Source organism: Capricornis sumatraensis, chromosome 3 (genome assembly GCF_032405125.1).
Source record: "Capricornis sumatraensis isolate serow.1 chromosome 3, serow.2, whole genome shotgun sequence".
In the NCBI taxonomy this organism is placed as follows: domain Eukaryota; kingdom Metazoa; phylum Chordata; class Mammalia; order Artiodactyla; family Bovidae; genus Capricornis; species Capricornis sumatraensis.
The window spans coordinates 117,563,814-117,587,483 of record NC_091071.1 but is presented as its reverse complement, the minus strand read 5'-3'; the positions used below and the strand labels follow the sequence as shown (position 1 = coordinate 117,587,483).

The window sequence follows — 23,670 nt, the reverse complement described above, 5'->3', positions numbered from 1 at the left end:
CCTCCTGGGCAGGGCAACCATGCCTGAGGAAGGCTGCCCTTCCCTCGCACTGCGCTCATCAGCTGATGGTGTCTGCCTGGCTTGTGCAGAGAGTGGCTAGTCAGCAGCCAATCCTTAGTTCCTCATAGATGCTTAGAAGTTCTTTCTCAGCTCCTCCTGAATTTAGGTACTTTCTCAGGTCCCTTTGATAATTAAGAGTCCTCATGTTGAAACAAGCTTTTATTTTCTTTCTGAAAAAAAAAGTGCAAAGTCAGTCATATTATTGGGAGGCTACGCAACCCAGGCTTGTCTGATACAGAAACCCACGCTCTTAGTGTCTTACACCATGCAATACAACATAAAGTTGTGCAGGTGTACTCCAGAAACTTATGCTTAGGGAGTAATATCCTGGCTCTGGTTGTTCTGTTGAACTCTAGTGATGCATGGAGTCACAGATGGATATAATACTCAGGTCACAGGACTCATATCTCATCACAAGGAAATTTTTCTTGACAGAAAATGTTCCGGACTCAGAGAATAGGTCAATATGTTTGAATTCAGTTGAATTTAAAAAATGTCTCAACCCTTTAGCTGCACAAGTTTATTTTCTTTCATGGAAAGAGTTGAGCAGTGTTTTTTATGTTTTTTTATGTCTGCTGTTCATTGGCGTTGGTCTCTGCAGGGGCTCCTGCCCCTCGCTGGTTAAGGGGTGTCGAAAATAAAGTCCCTTCTGTAGTGGGAGATGGTAGAGCTTTAATTTTTCAGTGTTATAAAAATATTGCACCTTGCATTGGGGACCCAGTTTAACTCTTCAGTTTTATTTTATTCCCCAAATTCCACTCACAGGAAAGAGACAACACCAGCAAATGATCAAGCCTGGACCTTAAACTTATGTATATAAAGCAGATATTTTTTAAAAATTATTTTAATAGGAGATAAACATGAACACATCTGTCTATTTTACAAATGTAGATATACTAGCATTCATAGTTCAGGTTTAAGAGTAAGTAGATTTCATTAATATTAGATTTAGGACAACAGCATATTTTAAATAGCTGAGGATTTAACTATGTGAGGATTAATATTTAAATACTGAAGAATTTGGCATTAGACATTGTTAAGATGAAACGAGTTAGCAGCAGTTTCTTTCACTTTGTTGATGTTTATGGAGCCCTTCCTATGGTGAGCACCGTGTACAGTGGTATAGAACACAGATGGTAAGTCACTTTCTGGAACTTCCCTGGTGTTCCAGTGGTTCCATACTCACTGCAGGGGCCATGATCAGGGAACTAAGATCCTGCATGCCGTACATGGCGGCCAAAAAAATAAAGTAAGAAAAAAAAGATGCCATCACTTCTGCCGGGCTGCTCAGAGCTAGAGAGCAGGTGCCCCCCACTGGGCCCGGCACTCCCTCAGTCTTCCCTGTATCTCATCTGCCTGCACTGTGCCTGGCGCAGGGTAGGTTCCTAAGTGTTTTCATGTTTCATGGACAGATACAAAATAACTGCTAGTACAGTATGATGTGTATAAAATAAAAACAAGTACAGAAGTAAACTAGGAGGAACAAGACCTAGGAAAAACAGCTTTTGCTAATGTGTTTGTAAACAGACCCATTTGTGCTATGTTGCATGCTGACCTCTGTATTGTGTCTTTTAATCCACTTTTTGCCTGTCCTTTGGTCTGCTCTCATAACCCAGGATCCAGATCTGCTAATCCTGCTGGTGGTAAGACATCTCTCTTCTTGCTGTTTTTTTTGTTTGTTTGTTTTTTGCATTTTCCCTCACCCCATGTGCCTCGCACAGTATTAATTTCTCTCTTTATTATGAGCTTAATCTTTCTCCATTTTTTCTGTATGTTCAAATTCTAGAGTTTGAAATGGATTTCTTTTCTCCTTTTATACAGCCTAATAGTTTGTGTGCTCCAATTTTATGGGCAAAATTAATAAATCCTAAAATAGGTTTTTCATGATAATGTGTATTGATAATTTTTATAATGAATTTCACTTAAATTGTAGTTAAGTCATTAAAAAGTACTAATTTTAGTGGTCATCTTGGTGTTTCATTTGAATTATGGAGGGGCGTGTGTGTGTAATTTCCAGGTAAGTTTTATTTCAAAGGTTTTTACTCTCTGGATCATTCTATTCTTCTGCATAATAATGTGTGCTTGATATTTGTGGATTTTGTTGCCTTCTGTACTTAAGGGGATGATCTGCCTAAGCTAATGACTGCCATTTGGGTATATTGGTCTGATCCTTAAAGATTTGCTGTTTGCTTTAAGAAAGAATTTTGTTTTACAAGAAATGGTTGTATAAGTATCTAGTCACTTAGCCATTTTTAAAAATTGCTAACTATGTATTATGGGTTGTGTTCTCTTGGTTTTTGTTTGTTAACTTTTATTGGAGTATAGTTGATTTACAACATTGTGTTAGTTTCAGATGTACAGAAAAGGGAATCTGTTATATGCATGCATATATCTACTTTTATGTTTAGAGTCTTTTCCCATATAGGTCATTACAGAGTACTGAGTAGAGTTCCCTGTGCTGGTACAGTAGGTCCTAAATTAGTTGTCTGTTTTATGTATAGTAGTGTGTACCTGTCAATCCCGACCTCTCCAAGGTTATCCCTCCTGCTGCCGCCTTCCCCATGTTTTTGATTTCCCATTTTACTGCATACACATCACAGAATGTATTCTGCAGAATTTCTACCTTTGTAGGGTTTTTGAGCCTTCCTTTGAGACTCAGTACATAGTTTTTATGGAAATGTACAAGCAAATGTCCATCTGTTTGCTGGACTGTACGTTTGTATGTATGGAGAGGTATGTTTATGCATATCTGTATGGTTTTGACTGCTCTGTCATTTTATGACTATATGTTAATCTTTTATTGATATTAGTCTTTCTGAGAGGTATGTAAGTAATTATGGTCTTTTCAGTTTCTCTCTGTATTTTTTTCATTTTATATCTCAGGGCTATGTTACTTGTAGCATAAAGTTTCATGATTATTATATCTTTAAGGATAATTCTTTTCTTTTTGAAGTTCAGTGTTTCATTCTATTGTTGTTTTGTTTTATGTATGTTGTCTCTTATAAGCAACATGCAGTTGAATTTCATTTCAGTTTTTTTAAACCAACCCAGGAATCTCTGTCTTTTAACAGATAAATGTAATCAGGTCACATTTATTATAATTACTAATATGTTTGAGATTATTACTACCATTTTATTTTGTGATTTTTTGTTTACCATATTTCTGCCCCCTTTTCCATTTGTTACATTAATGGAGTCTTAGATCCATTTTCCTCCATTAATGTTTAAGAAATTTTTGTTATATTTCTATTCTTTCAGCCATTTTTAACATATCCACTCCTTTAGGAAGCAAAACAATTATTTAATAAACACCTTTGTGATTATTGGTAGAAATTTGTTATAGAATGGGGAGACTTTTTGTTCTGAACCTGAGCTTGTTCTTTTGAATCAGAAATTTGGCAGTCGTTTTTGTAGAATTCCATCATTCGTTCTTCTGTGTAAATATTTATGATAATTTGATGTTCTTTTATGCTCCTTCATTTTAAAAAAATATTAGTTATATTATCAACTAGAAAACTATTTTTACACAAAATTCTCTTGGTATTTGATCGAAACTACTGTGTAAAGTGACTTCTGAAATTACTTTAACGTATTTCTTGATTTACGTTCATTATTCAGTTTTGTTTTGGTTTACTTTTAGCTGGGAGCCGATCCAGTTCTCCAGGGAAATTGTTGGGAAGTGGTTATAGTGGCCTTGCTGGGGGTTCCTCAAGAGGCCCACCTGTGACACCCTCTTCAGAAAAACGAAGCAAGATTCCCAGGAGTCAGGGATGTAGTCGAGAAACAAGTCCGAACCGCATAGGATTAGGTAAGAATTCTCAAAGGTCTTGAAACACCATTCCCAACCTGGTCGTAAGTTTCCTGTAGGAAATAGCTATTTTTGAACTGAGGATGTCATTTTGTCTGTGTTAAAAAGACATTTCAGTGTGTGCTTTTTACAGAATGCAGCATGTTTAGTTTTCATTTATGACTAAAAAATATGTGGGGTTTACCTACAAAGTCATGGGAAAGAATCACCGTTTTAAGCTTTTATGTTTGAGAATCATTTTGTAAAACCTTAAAATTGGGAGAATGGGCAGGATTTTTTCTTCCCAGTTAGGAGCAGTGCTGCTTTTTCTTTCACTGAATAGCACTAAGTAGCCATTAATCTATGTAAATTTTCAAAAGCAGTTTGTAGGGTCCACCTCTGGAGAAGGGCATGGCAACCCACTCCAGTATCCTTGCCTGGAGAATCCCGTGGACAGAGGAGCCTAGCAGGCTACAGTCCACTGGGTCGCAGGGAATTGGTCACAACTGAAGTGACTAAACATGCACACATGCAGGGCACACATTTATTTTGATTTTGATCTTCTCTAACCTAACTAGTGAAACTTACCATCAAAGAATATGTGTAGTTACTTTTGCCATAATATTGTTCAAACATAAACATCAAAAAGAGGAAAACTGTTTTGTTTTGGAGTATTTAGTTTCTTTGTAATAGTGTGTAGAATAGGGCGTATATGAATGACTCTCAGCAGCTCAACAGCCTCTTACTCTATTAACAGCTAACTTGTATGCTACCTTCTTAATAAAAAAGTTAGAAGTCTTTCGTAACATTTTGTGAAAAATCTGTGTTCAGACTCATATTTTCACCTCCTTTCTAAGAGTGAAAACCTACTAATGTGAAATCAGAGCACTATATTCTTTAGTCCTGTTGGCTTATCTGTCTCCTTTATTCATTTATCTTATCGACAACTTTTACATGAATGTTTACTATGATGTATTGGGAACATTATGAGACCTTTTAATTAGAAGAGAAATGTAATAGATTCAACTTGTGACTTCAAAGAACTTGTGGTCTTAGAGGCAAAAATGTGAGACCGTTTGACAGATATTCTCGCGGGTGCTCTGGGCCATAGAACAGGAATGTCCTAGGGCCCTTGTCTGCCCCACTCCTCCCAGATTTCCTTCCAAGGCAGGCTTCCCAGAGAAAGTTGTGTTTCGATGAGGTATAATGTGGTGATAGGTATGGCGGGGAGATGGCGGAGAATGGTATCCTCGGGTAGAGAGGAGCCTGTGCAGAAGCGGTCAGACGAGAGGGAGCATAGTGTACCCTGGGACCTCCGGTGGGTCCTCTGACGGTAGCTGAGGAAGTTTGACAGGGTAGGTGGGAGATGGGGCAGGACAACTGGTAGGGTCCAGCTCACAAATGTCCTTGAGGGCTGCCTGAGCTTCAGGAAGGCAGGAACAGTTATTTATGAAGTAGCATCAATAGGATTTGGTTTAACCAACATTTCTGAAACAAATAAGAAATGTGATCAAGCCGTGGTTTTGTTAAATCTATGCAATGCTGACTTTCTGTGGGCATTACATCACATGGTCCTTGAGCTGAACAGCTATTTGGCTCTAGTAATGGGGCTACAACCAGAGAAAATACCATGACTGGAATTTCTAAATTTCAGATTTGTTGCTATAAAATAGGTGTATTTAGTTCTGGTTTTGCTTGGGAAATACATTTGATTTCAAATCTAGGTGTGAAGTTTCAGCTGTCCTTTTTCCATAATTAATTTAAGATTATAGAATGTTTCTTGGCAACCCAGATTTGTTTCATACTTTTAAAAATTATTTTTTGGGGGAGATTTTACCTTTATATTTACTAAAGATGCCATTTTTACTGCCTTCTTGAAATTGGGAAATAATCCAACCTTGATTATCTAACCTGACTCTAGGACCTGGTAGTCTGTGGTCTTCGCTGTGGATTGTGCACTGTGTATTGTGGGTAGTTGAAAAGATAGCATTTCATAAGCCTGTAAAAGAAGTCCTTTGGAACATCATCCGTCACAAAGAACTAAATAGGAGCCTGTTGCCTTCCAGACAGTTCTGATCTGAAACATTATTTTGAAGAAAGTTGTTTCCTTGGTGCTCATTAAGAGGATTAGTTCTGGGTGGAGTTTTGAGGTCATACATGGAATTCTGGTTAAAGAAGATATTTTAGGTAAATATTTGCACATTGTGAGAATATATATGCACAGTTTATAAAAATATGTATATCTCCGCTTCTTCCTCTGTTACTACTTAAAAATTCCATTTTATAGAGTGTCATATTAGCATATTTCTGTAATAGAGTGTATGCTTCTTCTCTCATTTAATATATACTGGGTATATGCTTTGTGTCTATAAACATTTGACTCATTATATAGCAACTTTAAATATAAATACTCCAAAAAAAGTTAGGAATATCTTTTAAGAATACTTTCTGTAATCCTCAAACCAGTTAATAGTTTTAATCATAGCTAAACTAGGCTTGGAATTTGCATTTAGAATTGACTCTAGTTGTCTGCAAATTATATTGATTCATCTATGCTTTTTTGTTTGAAATAATATTTTTTAACTAAATTTTCTTATATGTGATGAAAATGTCAGAAATCTTCTACTTTAGCATTTAAGGTTTCTTAAGCAAAATAGAATGTAATTCCTGTTGGTTAACTTAAGAGGCAAACCCTGCCATGTTTTTCCTTCTTGACGTCTATTACTTCATAAACTAATGAGATAGATGAATGTATGTATAAATTGTTTTATTCTGCTTATGATAAAGTCACATGAATAGCTGATATCTATAGCAGTTACATTTTGGAAGTTTGCCTTTGGTTCCCTTCTTTGTCCAACTCATCTATTGAAAAGTCTATAAAACATTGGACTCTCTGCCCCAAGTGTTCCATGGATATATGTTTAAAGTGTTCTCAGACTTCCTGGTTAAATATATTTTGGAAAAATTAAAATTAATAGTCAGCTTTAGCTGTTAGATTAGACTACTGTGTGCAAGACCAGAACATGAAAATGTCTAGACTAGAGAGATGTTTCATGTCCTTCGTTTTGTTAGTTTTTGTTATTCTTCTGGTACTTCTGTTTTTGATAGGAGTTCTTATAGGATAGTACCTTGAAAGACAAGAGTCAGGGTTTCCCTTGAAACATTATAAAAATAGAGTGTCGCTCAAGAAATAAAAACTAGTCAGATGGTTTTTTCCAGGCTTCTCAGCATTCCTTGTAAGCACAGGACTTGACTCCGTAAGAATGGTGCTTTTAGAAAGTTCAGGCAGCACATGTGTTTTCATTGTCTCTTCCCCTTCTGTCACCCCTTTGCCATAACAGATTCTTACGTAGAATGTTCAGTGTGGGCACTCAATGAAAAGACAAGAGTGATGCAGAATATTGTGTTTTAGCTTTGACCACCTAATTAATTATAGCCTGAAAAACTTTTATATACTTATTTTAAATCCTCCTTGTAGATTAGGCTTTGGAAATGGTTTACAAGTGGAATTTTTTTCCTCTTGTGTTTAATTATCCAATATTTGAACTGTTGGTTTCATCACTAAGTGTACTTTAATGAAGCTTGGCACAAAATCATGAACAGAATTGTAAGCAGCGTACTTTTTTTCCATACTACTATTGCCATATGTTAAAGGAGCCAGTCAGCACAAATGGCTGAAAGACCCTTCTCTGGGTCAAACACCAGGACAGAAAACCTTGTTAGGAGTTGCGGTTGCTGTTATTTCAGATCATGCCTGCTTATTCCTTCTCATGCTCTTCACTGTCTTCACAAAGCAAGCTCAGCCCACAGGGAGAGCAGAAATACCCCGTTGCTATAGTATACATGTTAAGGGTGTGAGAGCTGTGTAAAAATTCAGATGTGATCAGGCAAACACTAGAAGAAAATGATTAATTGAGCATGCACATATGTGAAAAAGCATCAGAACTGCTCTTCCTACTTTTTGATTGTGTTGGAGTAGGCAGTGGAATAGGATTACAGTTTCACATATGCCTTTCAGCAAGGAATGCAGAAGTACCTACATTATGTTCACAGTACCCCTTTCATTTAAATGGTGGGGAATCTTTCTCTCACCTTCCTGAGCAGAGGTGGAGGCCCAGAGAGGCTGAGTAGCTGGATCATTGAGTTAGCATGGAGCTGGAGGGGGCATTTATGCATTGGAAGTGGGATTGGTCCCCTAAGGATAAGCAATATGTCTTGCAGGTTTTAAGCAACTTGTCATTTATCGAAGGGGTCAGTAGATACTCTCTAGTTTTTTAAGGTGCTAAATTAAACATTTAGCACCTGTTGCCTTGGCTGTTATTGTAGAAGTTGTTCAGAATGTTATCAGAAATTGCTGATTCAGTCGTTAGTGCTGCTTTGAGTGAAAACCCAGGGCTTCCACATCACTATAGCAAAATAAAGACAAGTTTAGGAATTCCTGAAAGTGAAAGTGTTAGTACTCAGTCGTGTCTGACTCTTTGTGACCCCATGGACTGTAGCCCTGCAGGCTCCTCTGTCCATGGAATTCTCCAGGCAAGAATACTAGAGTGGGTTGCCATTTCCTTCTCCAGGGGATCTTCCCAACCCAGGGATTGAACCTGGGTCTCCCGCATTGTGGGCAGACTCTTTACCGACTAAGCCACCAAGGAAGACTGGTGAATCCCAAACGAAGCCCTGTTTTGACTGACAGCTCAGCTTGCATCCTGCACTTGACCTTGCCTTGCTCACCAGCACAGGCCCAAGCTTTTGGACATCACTTAGGTACCTTTAGGGTCTAATTCACCTCTGGCACTGAGTAGAGACCACAATAGGAAGTTGGTTTGGCTTTTCACTTCCACATTCTTCTAAGTCAGGCAGTTTTATGACTCTGGTTTGTAAGACATTCTTGTTATAGTTTGGCCATAAATCTACCTTTTCTCTAAAGTCGTAGGCTATGCTCATTGTAATGTAGTAAACGTGGCTATTTTCACATCAGTGAATCAAGGTTATTTTTTTCTTACGTTTCTGACAAAGTCATTTCTGTCTCGTCCAGAATTAGTAGTTCCTCTCAAGACGGAAGTGTCTATTGTTCCCATCAGCTATCAGTGGCTACACGCTTTCAGTTTGCAGAGTCGTTTCTGAGTATTTTTCCAGTACTGTGTTCCTGTTTTCTCAAAGTGAATTGAAAAATAAGGGCACCATGATCTTTTCCGAGATTTATGGCCCAAGTTATATTAGCCCTTAGGCTTCATAGGATTCTGTCTTGTCAGCATCCTATGACATGAGAAGGTAATTAGTTCTGTTCAAGCCAGTGGCTGATCTTCAGCATGAGTATTGAAGGTATCAGGCCACTTGCCATAGACTTAGGTGTGAGGCTGGGTGAGTAGAGGCACGTGGGGAGGGATGACAGGCAGATCTTTCTGGCTTCCCATAGAAAAAGCAATTAATGTCAAGGCTACTGAATGAAGGTTATTGGACCCGATTCTTTATGTTTGTTGGTTTAGTAATTATGTTTGTAGCATCTACACACTGGTTTGAAGTAGGCAGGTTCTGTAGCTGGGTCAGTCCTTGTGACGTCTGTTTGTAAAGACGGCCAGGCTGGGAGCAGTGAACCTTCTTAATTAGGTAAGTTCATGAAGCTCAGTGACCAGAGCCTTTATTCTGGTTTTTAATCCAAATTAAATTGTCTTTCTAAGGACCCATTGCATATGAAAACGACTGTGGCCTTTTATTATCCTCTTGTGGAGAAGTTAAAGCCATAAAAACTGATCATCTCTGGAAGACTTTTTGACGTTGTATTTTCTGATACCAGTTTGCTCTTTGGAGAGCTTTCTTTGCCTTTCTCACCTTTAGGTGGTCTTTCACCTTCCTGCTGCAGTTCACAGTTTTGTGAGGCAGTGAGCAAGTTGAGTTTTGCCTATACCCCTCCTATTGTTGTCAGTGAGGCCCAAGCAGGGCCAGACATGGGCCATGTCGTGATCGTGCAAACGGAATGTGACTGACCGTGTGTGAGTTTCTCTGTCTTCATTAAACTTGTTCCCCTTCTCTGAAACCCCTCATGCTGCACGCTAGCACGGAGCAGCCGTATCCCTCGACCCAGCACGAGTCAGGGGTGCAGCCGCGATGCCAGCCGTGAGAGCAGCCGGGATACGAGCCCTGCTCGGGGCTTCGCGCCGCTCGGTGAGTACCCGCCGGCCGGGCACCCCGAGCGCCCCAACCCGCCAGGCCCAACCACCAGCCTCTGTCCCTCCACCACTGTCCCGTGAGTCTCTGCTCTCCATCCTCTTCCTGAGCCACCCTTCCTTGTACCCCTCTGCATGCTCAGATTTTGGCTTTCCCAGTTTTTATTTATCAGAGGGAAAAAGCACCACCTCACTCTGTACTGTTGTCACTTGGGACCGCTGGCTTCTGGGTAAGCGCCCCTGTGAGATCATTGCCAGTGCGAGGTGAAGCTCAGCCAGAGATCACTGTGCTTCAGACTTGAGTGAGTTCAGGGTGTATCCACAGTCGTTGAATTCCTACAATTTGTTTTTCATCTTACAAGGGATCATTCCATGTGTGAGTCACTTCAAAGAAGGACAAAAAGTAAAATCATAATAACATTTAGAAAGGTAAACGTGTTCACTTTGGGGGTAGGAACGTTAATCAGAAAAGCAGCATGAATATCAGCTGTCCTTCTGTTGAATGAGTCCTTTCAAAACTTTCTTTAGAGCAGTCTACAAATTGCTTTTGGATAAACTGACAAGGTGTATGTATAGCACACCTCGATGTTCACTGTTAATTATTAAGAGATTTTCCTTTTTCCTGGGCTCCACAGGCTCTTTAATGTTTGTGACCCACTGCCACCCGAGGACAAAAAAAATCACATTATTTGCTGGCCATGGTACATTATAAGTACTTACTTCTGATCACCAGTTGGGTGCCAGTTGGAGCTGTCTGACACACCCCCATTCAGTTTTTCTTATAGCCAGAATTTGTATTTTAACAATTTCTAGTATTCAGGAAAAACAAGATAAAAAAAGAAACATGTATCCTTTATAGATATTGAATTTACTTTTTCTATTTAGTTTTAATAACCCTGCCTTTCTCTAAAATGGACATATACCTTTTCACTTTGCACTGTCAACACGTATTTTCACAGAAAAGAAATGTTTGTGTTCTTCAGTGGTTGTGTTCTAGTCGTTTGGCATATTTCGTGCTGTGTGTTGTCTATTTTGTCATGATAAGCATGGCAGGTAAGGTAGAAATCATCTTACAGTGCTTGGGCCTAGGCCTTAAGTTATTATCTGGAGCTGTGAACTTCAACAGCCTGTTATTTTGACTCTAACTATGAGACAGGTCTTTCAAATATAAAAATGTCACTGTGGAAGATGGATGGTGGAGCAGAAGCATTAGGTCTCAATATTTTCCCCTGTCTCCTTCTGATACCATACACTTCTTCCCCGGATCTTTTTTTCCCCCAAATCAAAAATTAAAATCTAAGTCTATTTCTTTGTGAACACTGTCCTTCGTGGAGTTCTCAGAAAGAGCAGGAAAACAGATGCAGGGCCCTCTAGACAGTCCACCAGACTTGCTGAGGAGATACCTGTGTGAGTGTCCTACTTGCTGAGCACAAGGGCCTGAGAGGGGCACAAATTACCTGGAACCTCCCAGCTCTTGCACAGCAGTCTGAAGTGTTAGATCAGAATCCTCAAAAAAATCAGAGGCAACAGTGATGATTTTTTTCTGTAAGAGCTGGTTATTTTTCCTTTCAAATTATGGCTGTGTATGCATCCTTGTTCATGATTTGGCCTTCCAACTAACTTAGACTTGAACACTGCAGTCTGTTCATTGGTCATTTTGTCTCTTAGAGGCAGTCCAGTGTTTTTATTTCACTCGGACATTGCTGTGTTTGTTGCTGCCCATGGAAGCAGCCTTTGTAACCCTGGCATGTGCTCTGTGGCCCAGGCGAGATGTGCTGGGCTCTTGAGGTCCTCGCTGGACTCTGAGGAGCTGAGGGCCCAGCTCCTAGTTTCCACTCAGGACAGCCCGGGTTGTGATCTGTGTCATTGCTGCTGCCACAGCTGGAGATGTGGCTGCGGGTGCTTCTCTTTGGGATAATCTCTAGCCACCAGCATGGTCTTCTGTGTGGTCAGGGCACGAGTTAACATCTTCTCAGCTCAAGTTTTAGACTGTGCCTTTTTTGGAGCGGGGGAGTTTAAATCTGTTTATAAAATTTCTGTCCAGCTCAGAACAGCAGCAGTGCTTATATGTCCCTGCACCATTCTGAGCAGTCAGTGGGCACATAACCCTTGTGGGGTCCTGTTCAGCCTCTGGGACAGGTATCATCGCCCCTCTTTTACAAATGACACAACCGAGACTGGGAGAAGAGTCCACCTTCCCCAGATCACACAGTTCTGACTTCAGAGCTTGGCTGTTCCTCCACCTCATCTGAGGCGTCTTTCTCTTGTTCCTCCAAAGTGAGCTGAATGCTTTCTGAGGCCTCCCCAGGCCCAGGTATGGAGAAAGCACCCTGCTTGGCCGTGTTTCCAGGCTTGACCAGAGTGCCTGAGAATTCATGTGCAAACCCCAGAGATTGCTGCCCCTTAGAGAACCTCCTGTGCCCTTTAGAGCGTATGATGTTTCCTTCTTATTCTCATTCACTGTAATATTCATTTTGTACCCCCTTTATAAATTAGTGAGATTTTGTATTAGTGCCCCTTTGAATCAACTTACATAGCCAACCTTCACTTTTTAAAAGAAAAGGAACAGAAGTAACTGTTTTGGTGACTGCACTTTGGGTTTGAGTTTGTAGGGTGGTTTTTCTCTTGTAGTTTTTGGCTGTGCTGGGTCTTTGTGGCTGTGCAGGCTGGTTACTCTCTAGTTGTGGTGCACGGGCTTCTCATTGCAGTGGCTTCTCTTGTTGCAGAGCATGGGCTCTGGAGTGTAGGCTCAGTAGTTACTGCACGTGGGCCCCTGTGGCATGTGAAATCTTCCTGGACCGGGGATCAAACCTGTGTCACCTGCATTGGAGGTGAATTCTTAACCACTGGACCATTAGGACATCCTGTATTTTTCTTAAAAACTTGTTTTGGACCATTTATATATATTAATATAATAAATATATTAATATATATTTAAATGGTTACGGTAACAACTTTTGGGAAGATTAAGAGTTCTAGGACTCTGCTGTCAATGACGCTTTTACTTAAGTGGGTCCACTTGGATTCCATTGTGGGATGTTCACTTGAGCACGTGACAAAGAACTCATTACATGACATATTTGCATAGAATATTCTGTTGAAACAGAACCAAAGGACAGCTTTATAAGAAACCTTCAGATCAGGTGTTGCTTAAACAGTTTCCAGTTTAAACCATCAGGATATGATACCATTGTGCTTGTTTAAGAAATGAGTAATTTGTTTCAGTCTTATACAATATTTTGTCAGTTTCCTTATTTAAGGAAAGTGATTATTTTGTAATATCTGTTCTAGAGCTTGCTGACTTATTTTTGTGCATCTTGAGAAATTAGGGATTTTCTTTTTCTTATGCATGCTGATAAAAATTTATCCTCACTGACCAGGTGACCTTTGCTGTTTAGTATCTCTTATCCTGCAGATATGCATGTTTCATAAAGTGACATGAGCTTAAATAAATAGTTATATTGAAGAGTTTGAGGCTTTACCATTCCATGAGTAACTGTGTGTTAGCATTTGAGGTTTCTGGGCTCTGGTTATGCAGGTGGAAGGCAGCACGGCTTAATGTCACTCTGGGAAACCTGTGAACTTCCTGTATTGCAGTCACTGTGTTCTTTCCGAGTAATGATTAGAAGCATGTTACTTTTTTTTCCCCCCTGAGGTAAGAAAAAGCCTTATGTTGTGTGGTATTCCAGTCAAGAAATTCAGGTTTGGACCCAAGCCTGTATTTCATAATTATTTCTAAAAGTCGTTCCCTGCACACGAGTCTGGAGTTTGGTATATATTCTCAGATTGATGTATTGATGTGATTATTGTGAGTACTTGCTAGTAAAATAATATTTAATATCTAAGAGCAGAGTTTATGCTTGACCATTGCTGTGACCACCAGCACTGTGCTTCTATTGCTACCACGGTTTATTCTGTGCCTGGCACTGTTTCAAGTGTTTGATGTATAAGCTCTCTTAATTCTCTTAACTCCCAAGAGGAGGGTACCACTGTTAGCCCCATTTTACAGGTGAGAACTAAGACCCAGAGAGGAGTAGTACTTTGCCCGAGGCCCATACAACTAGTTGTGATCTGACTGGGACTTGCCCTCTCCCACCCTCCATGTGTCACAGAGCTGGTGCTCACAACCAGAGTCCTGAGCTGCCTCTCCAAGAAAGGCTGTTAAACTTACTGCAGCTAACTTTCCAACAGTTAAACAGTGAGGTAATTAATAAATAGGATATTTGTGCAACAGAACAACAAACATGTTGACTCGGGAAGATGGAATTATAGTTGTTGACCCCCCCTTTTATAAATCAATCAATTTTTGTTCTGTGAAGCATAAAGTATTTTATTATTTTTTAATGATGTATAGTTGATTTACAGGGCTGTGTTAATTACTGCTATCCAGCAGAGTGACTCAGTTATACATTTATATACATTCTTTTGTTCATATTCTTTTCCATGATGGTTTATTGAACCTAGTTCCCTATGCTGTACAGTAGGAGCTTGTTGTCTGTCCATTTTCTATATAAAAGCCTCCTTCCTGTGACTTCATGCTGTTTCTGTTGAGAGAACATTGTGAACTTCTCTGCTTCTGTATATGGTGCATGGTTGCGTGTGCATTGCATACCGACGAGAGGTATAGCCCATGCTGCTGCTGCCCCTCCGGTGTGGCCCCTGGCGTCCTTCCTGTGCACAGTCCAAGGTGGCCTTAGTGGCTCCTGTCACGGATGTGCACCTGAGGTGTGGGCCGCTGGGTGCATAGGCCGGGGATCGGCGCGCGCTATCCATTCATCTCCAACACCATCTCTTTTCATGAGGAAGCACGGCTGTGTGGGGAGCAGCCCTCGTGCCCTCCGGCCTGTGGCCGCTGCTGTCTGAGGTTCTCGTGTGTTAACCCTGTGGGTGTTGCCGTTCCTTTTACCTGCAGCCTCTCGACGTCATTCCAGGTCCACTAGTGCTCTCGCCACGGCTGACTCTGTGGGGCAGTCAGGTGAACACGTGTTCATGCATGCCTGTCTCACGCTCATTGCCACATGTGTTCCCATCTTTTTCGCTAGCAGTTGGCATGGATGCACCTCGTATTTTTTTCCCCCCCTCAGTGTGCTTCTATTTTTTTAAGTTGTTGAATGTTTATGGTTCTGTTAATAGGCTATAGATGCTTTGTAGCTTGTTTGACAACATCATTTATCTAGTGTTCATATTTATGTTAAAACAGAAGGATGGGGAAGCACTTCCGCCCTTGCTTTCAGTCCCTCCTGCAGGAAAGCAGGAGCCCCAGATAGGTGTCCTGAGTGTCCCTAGGAGAATTGGGGTATGGACCTCATCCAACAGAGGCTTTTGTCTCTCAGTCTTTGCTCCCAGTAAATTGGTGTCTATGAATGCTAGTTATTCCTGTACAGTTTTCATTACTTGGAGGTACTATTTAGTGACCAGATGTTCAATTATAGCATACTCCGTTTCACATGGATTGAAGGAAGTAGATTGCCCTGAAACTTTTATGGAAAAACAAGTCATTATGACGATAATCAAGTCAGGCCAAAGGTAGCCTTTGCAGCCTGCAGACCCGAAACACTGCCTCAACCCCATTTTAACAATACCCAAATGCCCTGGTTGGCCATTAGGGCAGAAAGTAAGCAAACAGTAATGCTCAATCTGCCAGATTTAACTGGCATCATTTTGATAAACTAATAATCCCTCATGACTACAGTTTTATCAACCAAGTACGAGGCATCATCTCTTAAATCTGACTGTTGATGATGACAACTGTGACCAGTTTACTGAGTTAGTGTCTCTGTTTTTTTCTCTAAATGAACCACCTATGATTTTATTATGTGTTCTTTGATTAGGACATTCCCCTAAAGATTATGGGCCAGGCAGAGGGCACAGTATATGAATCCATCTCTTGGAAACTGAATGGTACCAGAGAGAACATAGAGCAGATTTGGGTCTGGTGAAAACAAAAGGCTTATAAATTTTCTTCACTCCAAACATTTCCCCTTAAGATTTGAAATTCAATTATCTATGATAAATATCTGCAGTCACCATGTGTGGTGAAGCTATACACATCTGAGAAGCACAGAATAATTGCTTTGTTCTTACAGTTTTAATTTTGTGTCTGAAGAATCACTCTTATCCCTGGAGCAAGATTTGCTGGCATGAGATCTATTTTTTTTTTTTTTTAAGATTATGTTTTATTTAAGTTTATGCTGGGTAATTTCTAAATGCCTTATAACTGGATTACTTTCATTCTGTTACTCATAAATCCCTTACTATCTACCCTTTTTTAATGAAAAAAGAGAAAGACTTGAACAATGATCATTTATAAAACTGTGCATCATAAATCTCAAATTTCTAATTGTTTCATATTTGAACTGATTATATTATATAGAGAGATATTATTGATTTTATATAGCATATCACCTTTTAAACATACACATAATGATGAAATTCAGTATAATCAACAACTGCGTTAAAAAAGGGGATAGTATAACATGCAATTTTTGTTTCTCTATAAAAATTCATAATTGTGTAACTTTTGATTAGTAGTTAAATTTTTCCCCCATTCTGTGGCAGTGGAAGATATGTTTCAAAACTGACAATTTTAAAAAGCTAAATAAACTTTTAAAGTTCACCAGGTTGTAGGTGATGTCTTGTTTACCTATCCAAATTTTAAATATATCATTTTATATGAAACATCAATTATGTAAGACAGACTTTAGCTTTCTGTCTCTCTCCCCTCCACCAAATGCCTCCATTATTAGAAAATGGCAAATACAGAGATTTTCCGTGTCCAAACAGTGTCTTATTTGTTAAAGTGTTTTTAATCTTAACATTTTAAATAAGAGTCATTTACTGGATTGCTTTGTCTTGAGCTGCCACAGCGGTGAGCAGCAGGGACTCACAAGGGCAGTGAGTTTCGAGTAATCGGTCCAAATAAAGCCCTGTCCTGAAGTGAAAAACCCTTTACCAGCGGATACCCTTACCAGTGTGATTTACACTGACTTTCTCCTGCCTTTAATCTCAGCCTTTATGAAGGAAGGCTGGACAGTTCATGTAAAGGGACTTCTAAAAGTTAGTCTTTTTGGATTCAGTGCTTTCACTGCCAGAGGCACGGATTCCATCTCTGGTCAGGGAACTAAGATCCTGCAAGCCTCATGGAACAGCCAAAGAAAAAAGTCTTTATTGTCCATGATTGTTAATAAGCTTATAATAGTTGTTTGAGCCACTAAAATTGGAAAATTTTTTGCATTTTGTCCATTTTGTTCACACATATAAAGATTATCATTTAAAAATCCTTTGAGGGACTTTGGAAAAATTTATATTATCTGAATGATTAATGTTTTGCTGTGAAGATACTAGCTTTTTGTGGTGAAGATTAAAAAATTTTAATATATTGATTTTTAAATAACTTTTGGTGACACAGGCATTATGATGAACAGATGTCTAAAATTAATTGGCCTTAATTACAAACAGTAGTGACAGTAATGAAAATTTGCACAGAGATCAGTGTAATACATTGGATTTAAATTTTATCTGTTTATTACATATTGCATTAGAACTCATTTATCAGACCATAGAGCTTTCTAATTAGTTTGACCAAATATCAGGGCTTCTTTTGCTGCTAGAGAGAATGCTAAATAGATGAAAAGGCTCAACTCATGGCCCAGTTCCCTTCTATTAGTTCCCCTCTCCAGGCCTATATCTCAGCACTTTTCCAAAATAATATATCATTAAAGAACCGTTTCAGTTGTCAGGATGCAGTCATATTAAATGTGAACATTGTAACCTCTGCCACTGGTAAACAAGTCAAGTGTAGTTGAAACTACAAGCCAATTGCAGTAAAAACTGGCCAGAGATTTTTCAGTGTTTCTGTCCAGTATGGGATGAGGCAAAGGCCATTGCAAAAAAATGAAAACATTTGAATGACATATTTTTTTGCTTTTGTTTTTTACTTAGACCGCTTTGGGCTCGGCCAGGCAGGAAGAATTCCTGGTTCTGTGAATGCCATGCGGGTTCTGAGCACCAGTACAGATCTGGAAGCTGCTGTCGCTGATGCTTTGGTAAGAGGCCCAATGTGTGTGGAATCTCTTTGAATTACTGACCTACATTTTTCTCTGTCTTCACAGGAAGTAGCCTCCAAATCAGGTCACTAAGTCTTCTTTGATACTCTTTGAGATCGTGTAAATATTGGGTAAATTTAGATTATTATTCCTTTCTTCTTAAACTTTTAACTCTGTACGTAAGTGAAAACTGGCCTTTTGAGCCACGTTAACGTCAAGAGTGTCTTCTCTGCTCTTCAGTAACATGGAGGTTGGATGACATCAGGCTTCTCTGATGTCATTGGGTTTCTTTTCCTTTTTTATCCATTTTTTTTCAGCATTTCCTTTTGGCCCCTTCTTTTGCTTCTGTTGCTTTCAGGACTTTGATGGCATAGCCTAAGCACATCATTGTATAATAGTAGGTCTTTGTGGTTTGAAACTCTTGCATTTATTCCATTACTACCACTAGTTGTTGCGTATGATTTTATTTGTTTGAATGAGTCCTTAAGTCATTATTTACGGAAACTTTCCCAGATTTTAAGATGAACTCTTTGAGGATATGAAACACTAATGGAGTATGTTTTTTCTTGCATTGTTATAATGTAATATTTTAAAAAGCAATATAAAGTGATTAGCGTTCCTTAAATTTATGGTTCTAGAAAAAAGTTCCTCAGTAGAATCAGCTTGTGGTCAATTTGCCTTATAAAGATGCATTTCAGCTGGTAGTAACACAGCCTCTTGTTTCTTCTGGTTTATGTGCTCAGCATTTAAAATAGACATGCTTTAAAGAACTGTCTGATCTCTGGTCTTACTTGTACTGTTTCAAGAGAAAAGCATTATAATACCCTGCTTTCAGACCCTGAGGTTTTAAATCCAGCCCTGTTTTCATTTGATCAAAACTTTATAGTGTGTGGCTTCAGGGATCCTACCTTTCGTCCCTCCTGGCCCTCCCTCGTTTATTCCTGCTCAGCCAGGTTTCTCTGACAGACATCTGTGAGCAAGCAGTCTTCCAGTCTCCTAGTGTTTTCCTGACAAGGGCTGCCCCGCCAGGTCTGTTCATCAGCCTTGGGTGTGGAAGGACTCTTCCTGGCAGGTACTGGAGTTCAGGATAATTGCTTTAAGTAGGACTTCAAGAGCCCCAAGTTGGAGAGTTTATGAAGCAGTTTTCCTTCCAAGTTGCAGCATTTAGAATTTGTTTCTTACCTATTCCGGGACTTTAAGAAGTGGGAACCAGTGGGGTGAGAAGTGATGGATGTGCAAAGCCCTTGGTGAGACAGCACTTTGGTTGGGGTGGGGGAAGGGGGGAGGGCCGTGTCTCCTTGTTCCTTAAAGATCTGCCCCAGGAACACTGCACAAAGTGCCAGGAGGCAGAGCAGGACTCAAGAGTCTGGGCTTTGCCTGACTTGGGCTTTTCTCTGAGTTCTGGCTCTCCTTACACTCCCACTGCCCTTATGACGCTTTGTCCAGACCTCTTGGTCTCTCCCCATGACCTGCTTCAGAAGACAGCGCCAGGATGCTACTCAGTCCCTGCCTCGCAGAAAGGAAGTCCTGGGACAGAAGCTTTCCTAGGAGCAGACGACAGAGTTAATAGCAACATTTGGGATGTGCCTCAGTGGTGTGGGGAGAGTTTCAGCAAAGAATTATAGAGGAGATACTGGAAGGTCTCATAACAGGTGCAAGAGGGTTAGGAAATGCCATTGTGAAAGCATTCTTTGTTATTTGCTTGATATGAATTGCTTGCTAACCTGTATTTTTAGTTTGCTAATATATGTTTTGCTGTACACTTTTGTTGCAAGAACAATCCCCACATATGCTTCTGACATAATTCTCTATGCTTTTTCCCCATCCTTCAATATTTTCCTGCCTACAGCTGTTAGGAGACTCCAGGAGCAAGGTACCAGTGCTTTAACTTTTGTTTTATAACTTTTTTTTTTCTGTTGTGAGTATATTTCCTTTAGGAGATGGTAAAGCAACAAAAATGTAGCCTAGTGTAGAAGTTCTGTTCTGAAGTGTGATTTTGTGGAAACTAGTGGTGCTTTTGCTAGTGATAGAACTGGTCATGTCTCACGCGTGTTTGAGCGTTGTTTTCCAACATCAAGTTCTGCCCGTTATCCTACTAGTGTTTCATTTTACTAACCTAGGTTTTGTCTCTTACGTTGTTATTATTTCATGAGTGGATACATTCAGCATTTTTCGTATCTTAGGAATCTAGTTCATGTATAAGTGAGATGGCCGTATAATTATCATCCTAACAAGGATACTTTTGAGTGTGAGGGAGGGTGCCATTAATAATTATGTGGGGACAGTAGGTGGAAGGCAGAGCTGTCCCAGGTAAGTTGTGATGTGTGTACAAGCCACATTGCTAGGAAGTTACATTGGTGCAATTTAAGCCCGTAGCTACTTGTTTTCCTCTTAGAGAAATTAAATTTTATCTGTTTTATATTGTTCTTGCTATATAATTTGGGGATTTAACTTAATATTTTTATATTCAGGGTAAGAGACATGAATGAAGTGGGTATTCTAGTCTAAGGAGGCCTATTAGTGTTGTAAAACTGTAAGTTATTAATAAAAATGGTATAGAGCTTTTGAGAATCCCTTTATATAGGACACTACACCACTGACAGTGCAGTGTCAGATGTTCTTACGGGAGCATGAATTTTCAAACAAATTTACTTACAGACCATGCTCAAGACAGGTTGCTTTGGGTTGGGGAAGGGTGGTGGGCTCACAGACTCAGTGTGTCAAACGCTGAGCTAGGCTGTTGAGCATATAATTCCACTTAATCCTGACAACAAGCCTGTGAGAAGGGTGATCAGTACTATCTCAGGGAAAGGTTAGGAGGCTTTCTGAAGTCACATGGCGGGTCCATGTACCACACTAAAGATCATGCTCCCTCCTCTGCTGTGGGTGCTCTGCTTACTACTTGCTCTGCCTACCAGAAGTCTGCTGTTCTGGTTCCGTTTCCCTAATCTGTAAGCAAAGGGAAGGTGTGGGTGCATGTGCCCATGTGTGTGTGTGTGCCTGTGTGTGTGTGTGTCTACATTTAACTCTTCGTTGTTGATGTTGTGTGGTGAGACTCATGTTGCCTTTCCATTTCTTCCCCGACCCCTCCTTGAATCTGGCAGAAGAAGCCTGTGAGGAGGAGATATGAGCCCTACGGGATGTATTCTGATGACGACGCCAACAGCGACGCCTCCAGCGTGTGCTCGGAGCGCTCGTACGGCTCCCGGAACGGGGGTATCCCCCACTACCTGCGCCAGACTGAGGATGTGGCTGAGGTGCTCAACCACTGTGCCAGCTCCAACTGGGCTGAGAGGAAGGAAGGGTTGCTGGGTCTGCAGAACCTGCTGAAGAGCCAGAGAACGCTGAGGTAGGGTGGGAGGCCAGGTTCCTTCAGATTGACCCCCGTGTTACACGCATGGGGGCCTGACACGGATGTATGGTCATCAGTGGGGCAGGCCCAAGAGAGGCCCGGATGGCTCAGATGTGCTCTGTGCCTTCCAGAGAACTTAAATATTGGGCAGACATTCCATAGCTTATTAGGTCTAGGAAACATTTGGTTCACCATGGCTCAGATTTGTCTAGTAGGTGTTTTGAGAAGACTCAGAACAGTTTGTGGTTTAGGTAAAACATAAAAACAACTCTGAAGTTAGTACAGTTTGTTTACACTTCAGAGGCATGGATAAAATGATGCCAGTCTCAGTCTAAAATGTTTTCATGTGCATATGTATACGTAAATATGTTTTTATAGATTTGCAGAGTAAAGACACTCAAACGGAGAACTCCAAAGTAGTACAGCATTATCTAGAATTGATTATTTTTGCTTTTGTTTTTGTTCCTGTATTTGTATTTCATAAATTTTCTAAAATAGGCATATATTACATATACCAAAAACACATGTTTATAACATACTTCATCAGATCTAAGGTACCACTAACACACTGTTATTTTATATCTAAGAAGAAATACTTCTTATAAAACCATGACAGTACTGATATGTTATTGATTGCAGGGTGAATCTCATGGTTACAGAGATATTTGAAGTATAGTCTGTTACATTCTTTGGATAATTTTCTTAAGCAATGTTGTGAGACTGGTTACGTGTTTCTGTTCATGGATGGCTCTGCAAAACTCTGTGAGCATGGACTGACGAGTCACTGGGCTTCAAGTGTGGCCGTCTATATAGTCAGTGTGACCCCTGCCATATTCCTTCCTGCCACCTAAACTCCCTGCCCCCCTTTATTCATTCCATTCTGTGCATGCACGTTCCTGCTGAAGTGTAGGTCACCTCTGGTGGTCTGGTGATCTGTCAGAAAACAAATACGATGAAATGTCCTTATTCTCCAATAATCTCCTTAATTCTGGTGGCCCCAGTTTCTTGGTTCTTTGTGTTCTCCAACTATCCATTGAATAAGCTCTAGGAATCTGTCGATTGACATTGGTCTGGTCTGGATTTCATTGTCAGCGATGTTAAAAGGACCACTGGATGTGAGAGGGGATGGTATGGGGAAGAAGATAACACTTTCTGATCAAACTTTGAAGTACAGACAGGATTCGATAGTGCAGTTCAGGGTAAGAAGTGTCACCGGGGCACTGAGGTGGAGTGAGTATGTGCTTGACTCAGACGCTGTAGCAGGTAGATAGTTAGCAGCGGTTTGTTGTACTGAAATTGGTATAAAGATATCACAGTACTTTGACTAAAACAGAACTGAGACCTGAGATCCAGGTCTGTCTGACCCTGCTGCACATGCTTTTCTGAATTGATCCGACTACCTTTCATCTGTCGCGTGTGGAAATGAAGTGAGCAGGATTTGGCGTCTGGCTTTGCCATATGTGCATGTGTGTAAACTTATGTGATCACACTCTGAGATTCAGTTTCATTTTAGAACAAGACCAGAATTGGTGTGATTTCTTATTCCTGTGTAATTCTGTCAAATTAAAATTTAGATAATTCATTTGTAGAAGAAAAGGTATAACATAAAAATTATATAAAACATGTTACATGAAATAAAAGGATTTAGAGAAGCTGTAACTACTTTCAGTGTTGACTTATTAAATATTAAATTTTTTTCATTTTATTTCCTAGTCGAGTAGAATTGAAAAGATTGTGTGAGATTTTCACCCGAATGTTTGCTGACCCTCACAGCAAGGTAAGGTCTGAGGACCTGCCCACTTGTAACCTCTTTGCATGTCCTTCTATATAATGCACTGCTTCAGAGTGAGAGAACAGCCCCACCATGCAGTGTAGCCCTTCCAGACTTATTTTAACAGTAGTTTATGTTATGTCTTTTGAAGACAGAATTCTTAGAAACTTCTCTTGTCCATACAGTGTCATTAATAAAGTGCATTTCAAGTGAGGGTTACCCTGGAGAGAATCAGATGTAGTCTTTCATTCACTCAGCGAACAGTTTTGCATACTTCATGGAAGTACATAGGCTGGATGCTAGGATGTAACAGTGTTTTATAATGCCTTTTTAGAAAGTTAGAGTAGTGAAGAAAATAAGCAAGTATATAAATTTTTTTTGGTACCCATGTAGAATTTGTCTGTATAGGACAAGATAGAAAGATGATAGCATTTATAGAATGAATTTACCGAAAAGCCACATCAAATATATCTCCAAATAGATTGCCACTTCTA

General features: G+C 40.0%; 1 protein-coding gene across 8 annotated transcripts in view; it reads left to right on the top strand.

Moving 5' to 3' along the window:
- CLASP1 (cytoplasmic linker associated protein 1) overlaps positions 1-23,670 on the top strand; it is a 237,209-nt gene that overhangs the window by 150,651 nt on the left and 62,888 nt on the right. For 2 of the 8 annotated variants that reach the window (XM_068968563.1, XM_068968565.1), the window contains 6 exons: positions 1,677-1,703; positions 3,701-3,868; positions 17,950-18,053; positions 19,903-19,926; positions 21,158-21,402; positions 23,119-23,182. In XM_068968563.1, the coding sequence (XP_068824664.1) occupies positions 1,677-1,703; positions 3,701-3,868; positions 17,950-18,053; positions 19,903-19,926; positions 21,158-21,402; positions 23,119-23,182 (632 nt within the window). Of the gene's footprint in view, positions 1-1,676; positions 1,704-3,700; positions 3,869-9,898; positions 10,007-14,920; positions 14,984-17,949; positions 18,054-19,902; positions 19,927-21,157; positions 21,403-23,118; positions 23,183-23,670 lie in introns of all 8 variants that reach the window. The other 6 variants (XM_068968561.1, XM_068968559.1, XM_068968560.1 and 3 more) reach the window with 6 other exon arrangements.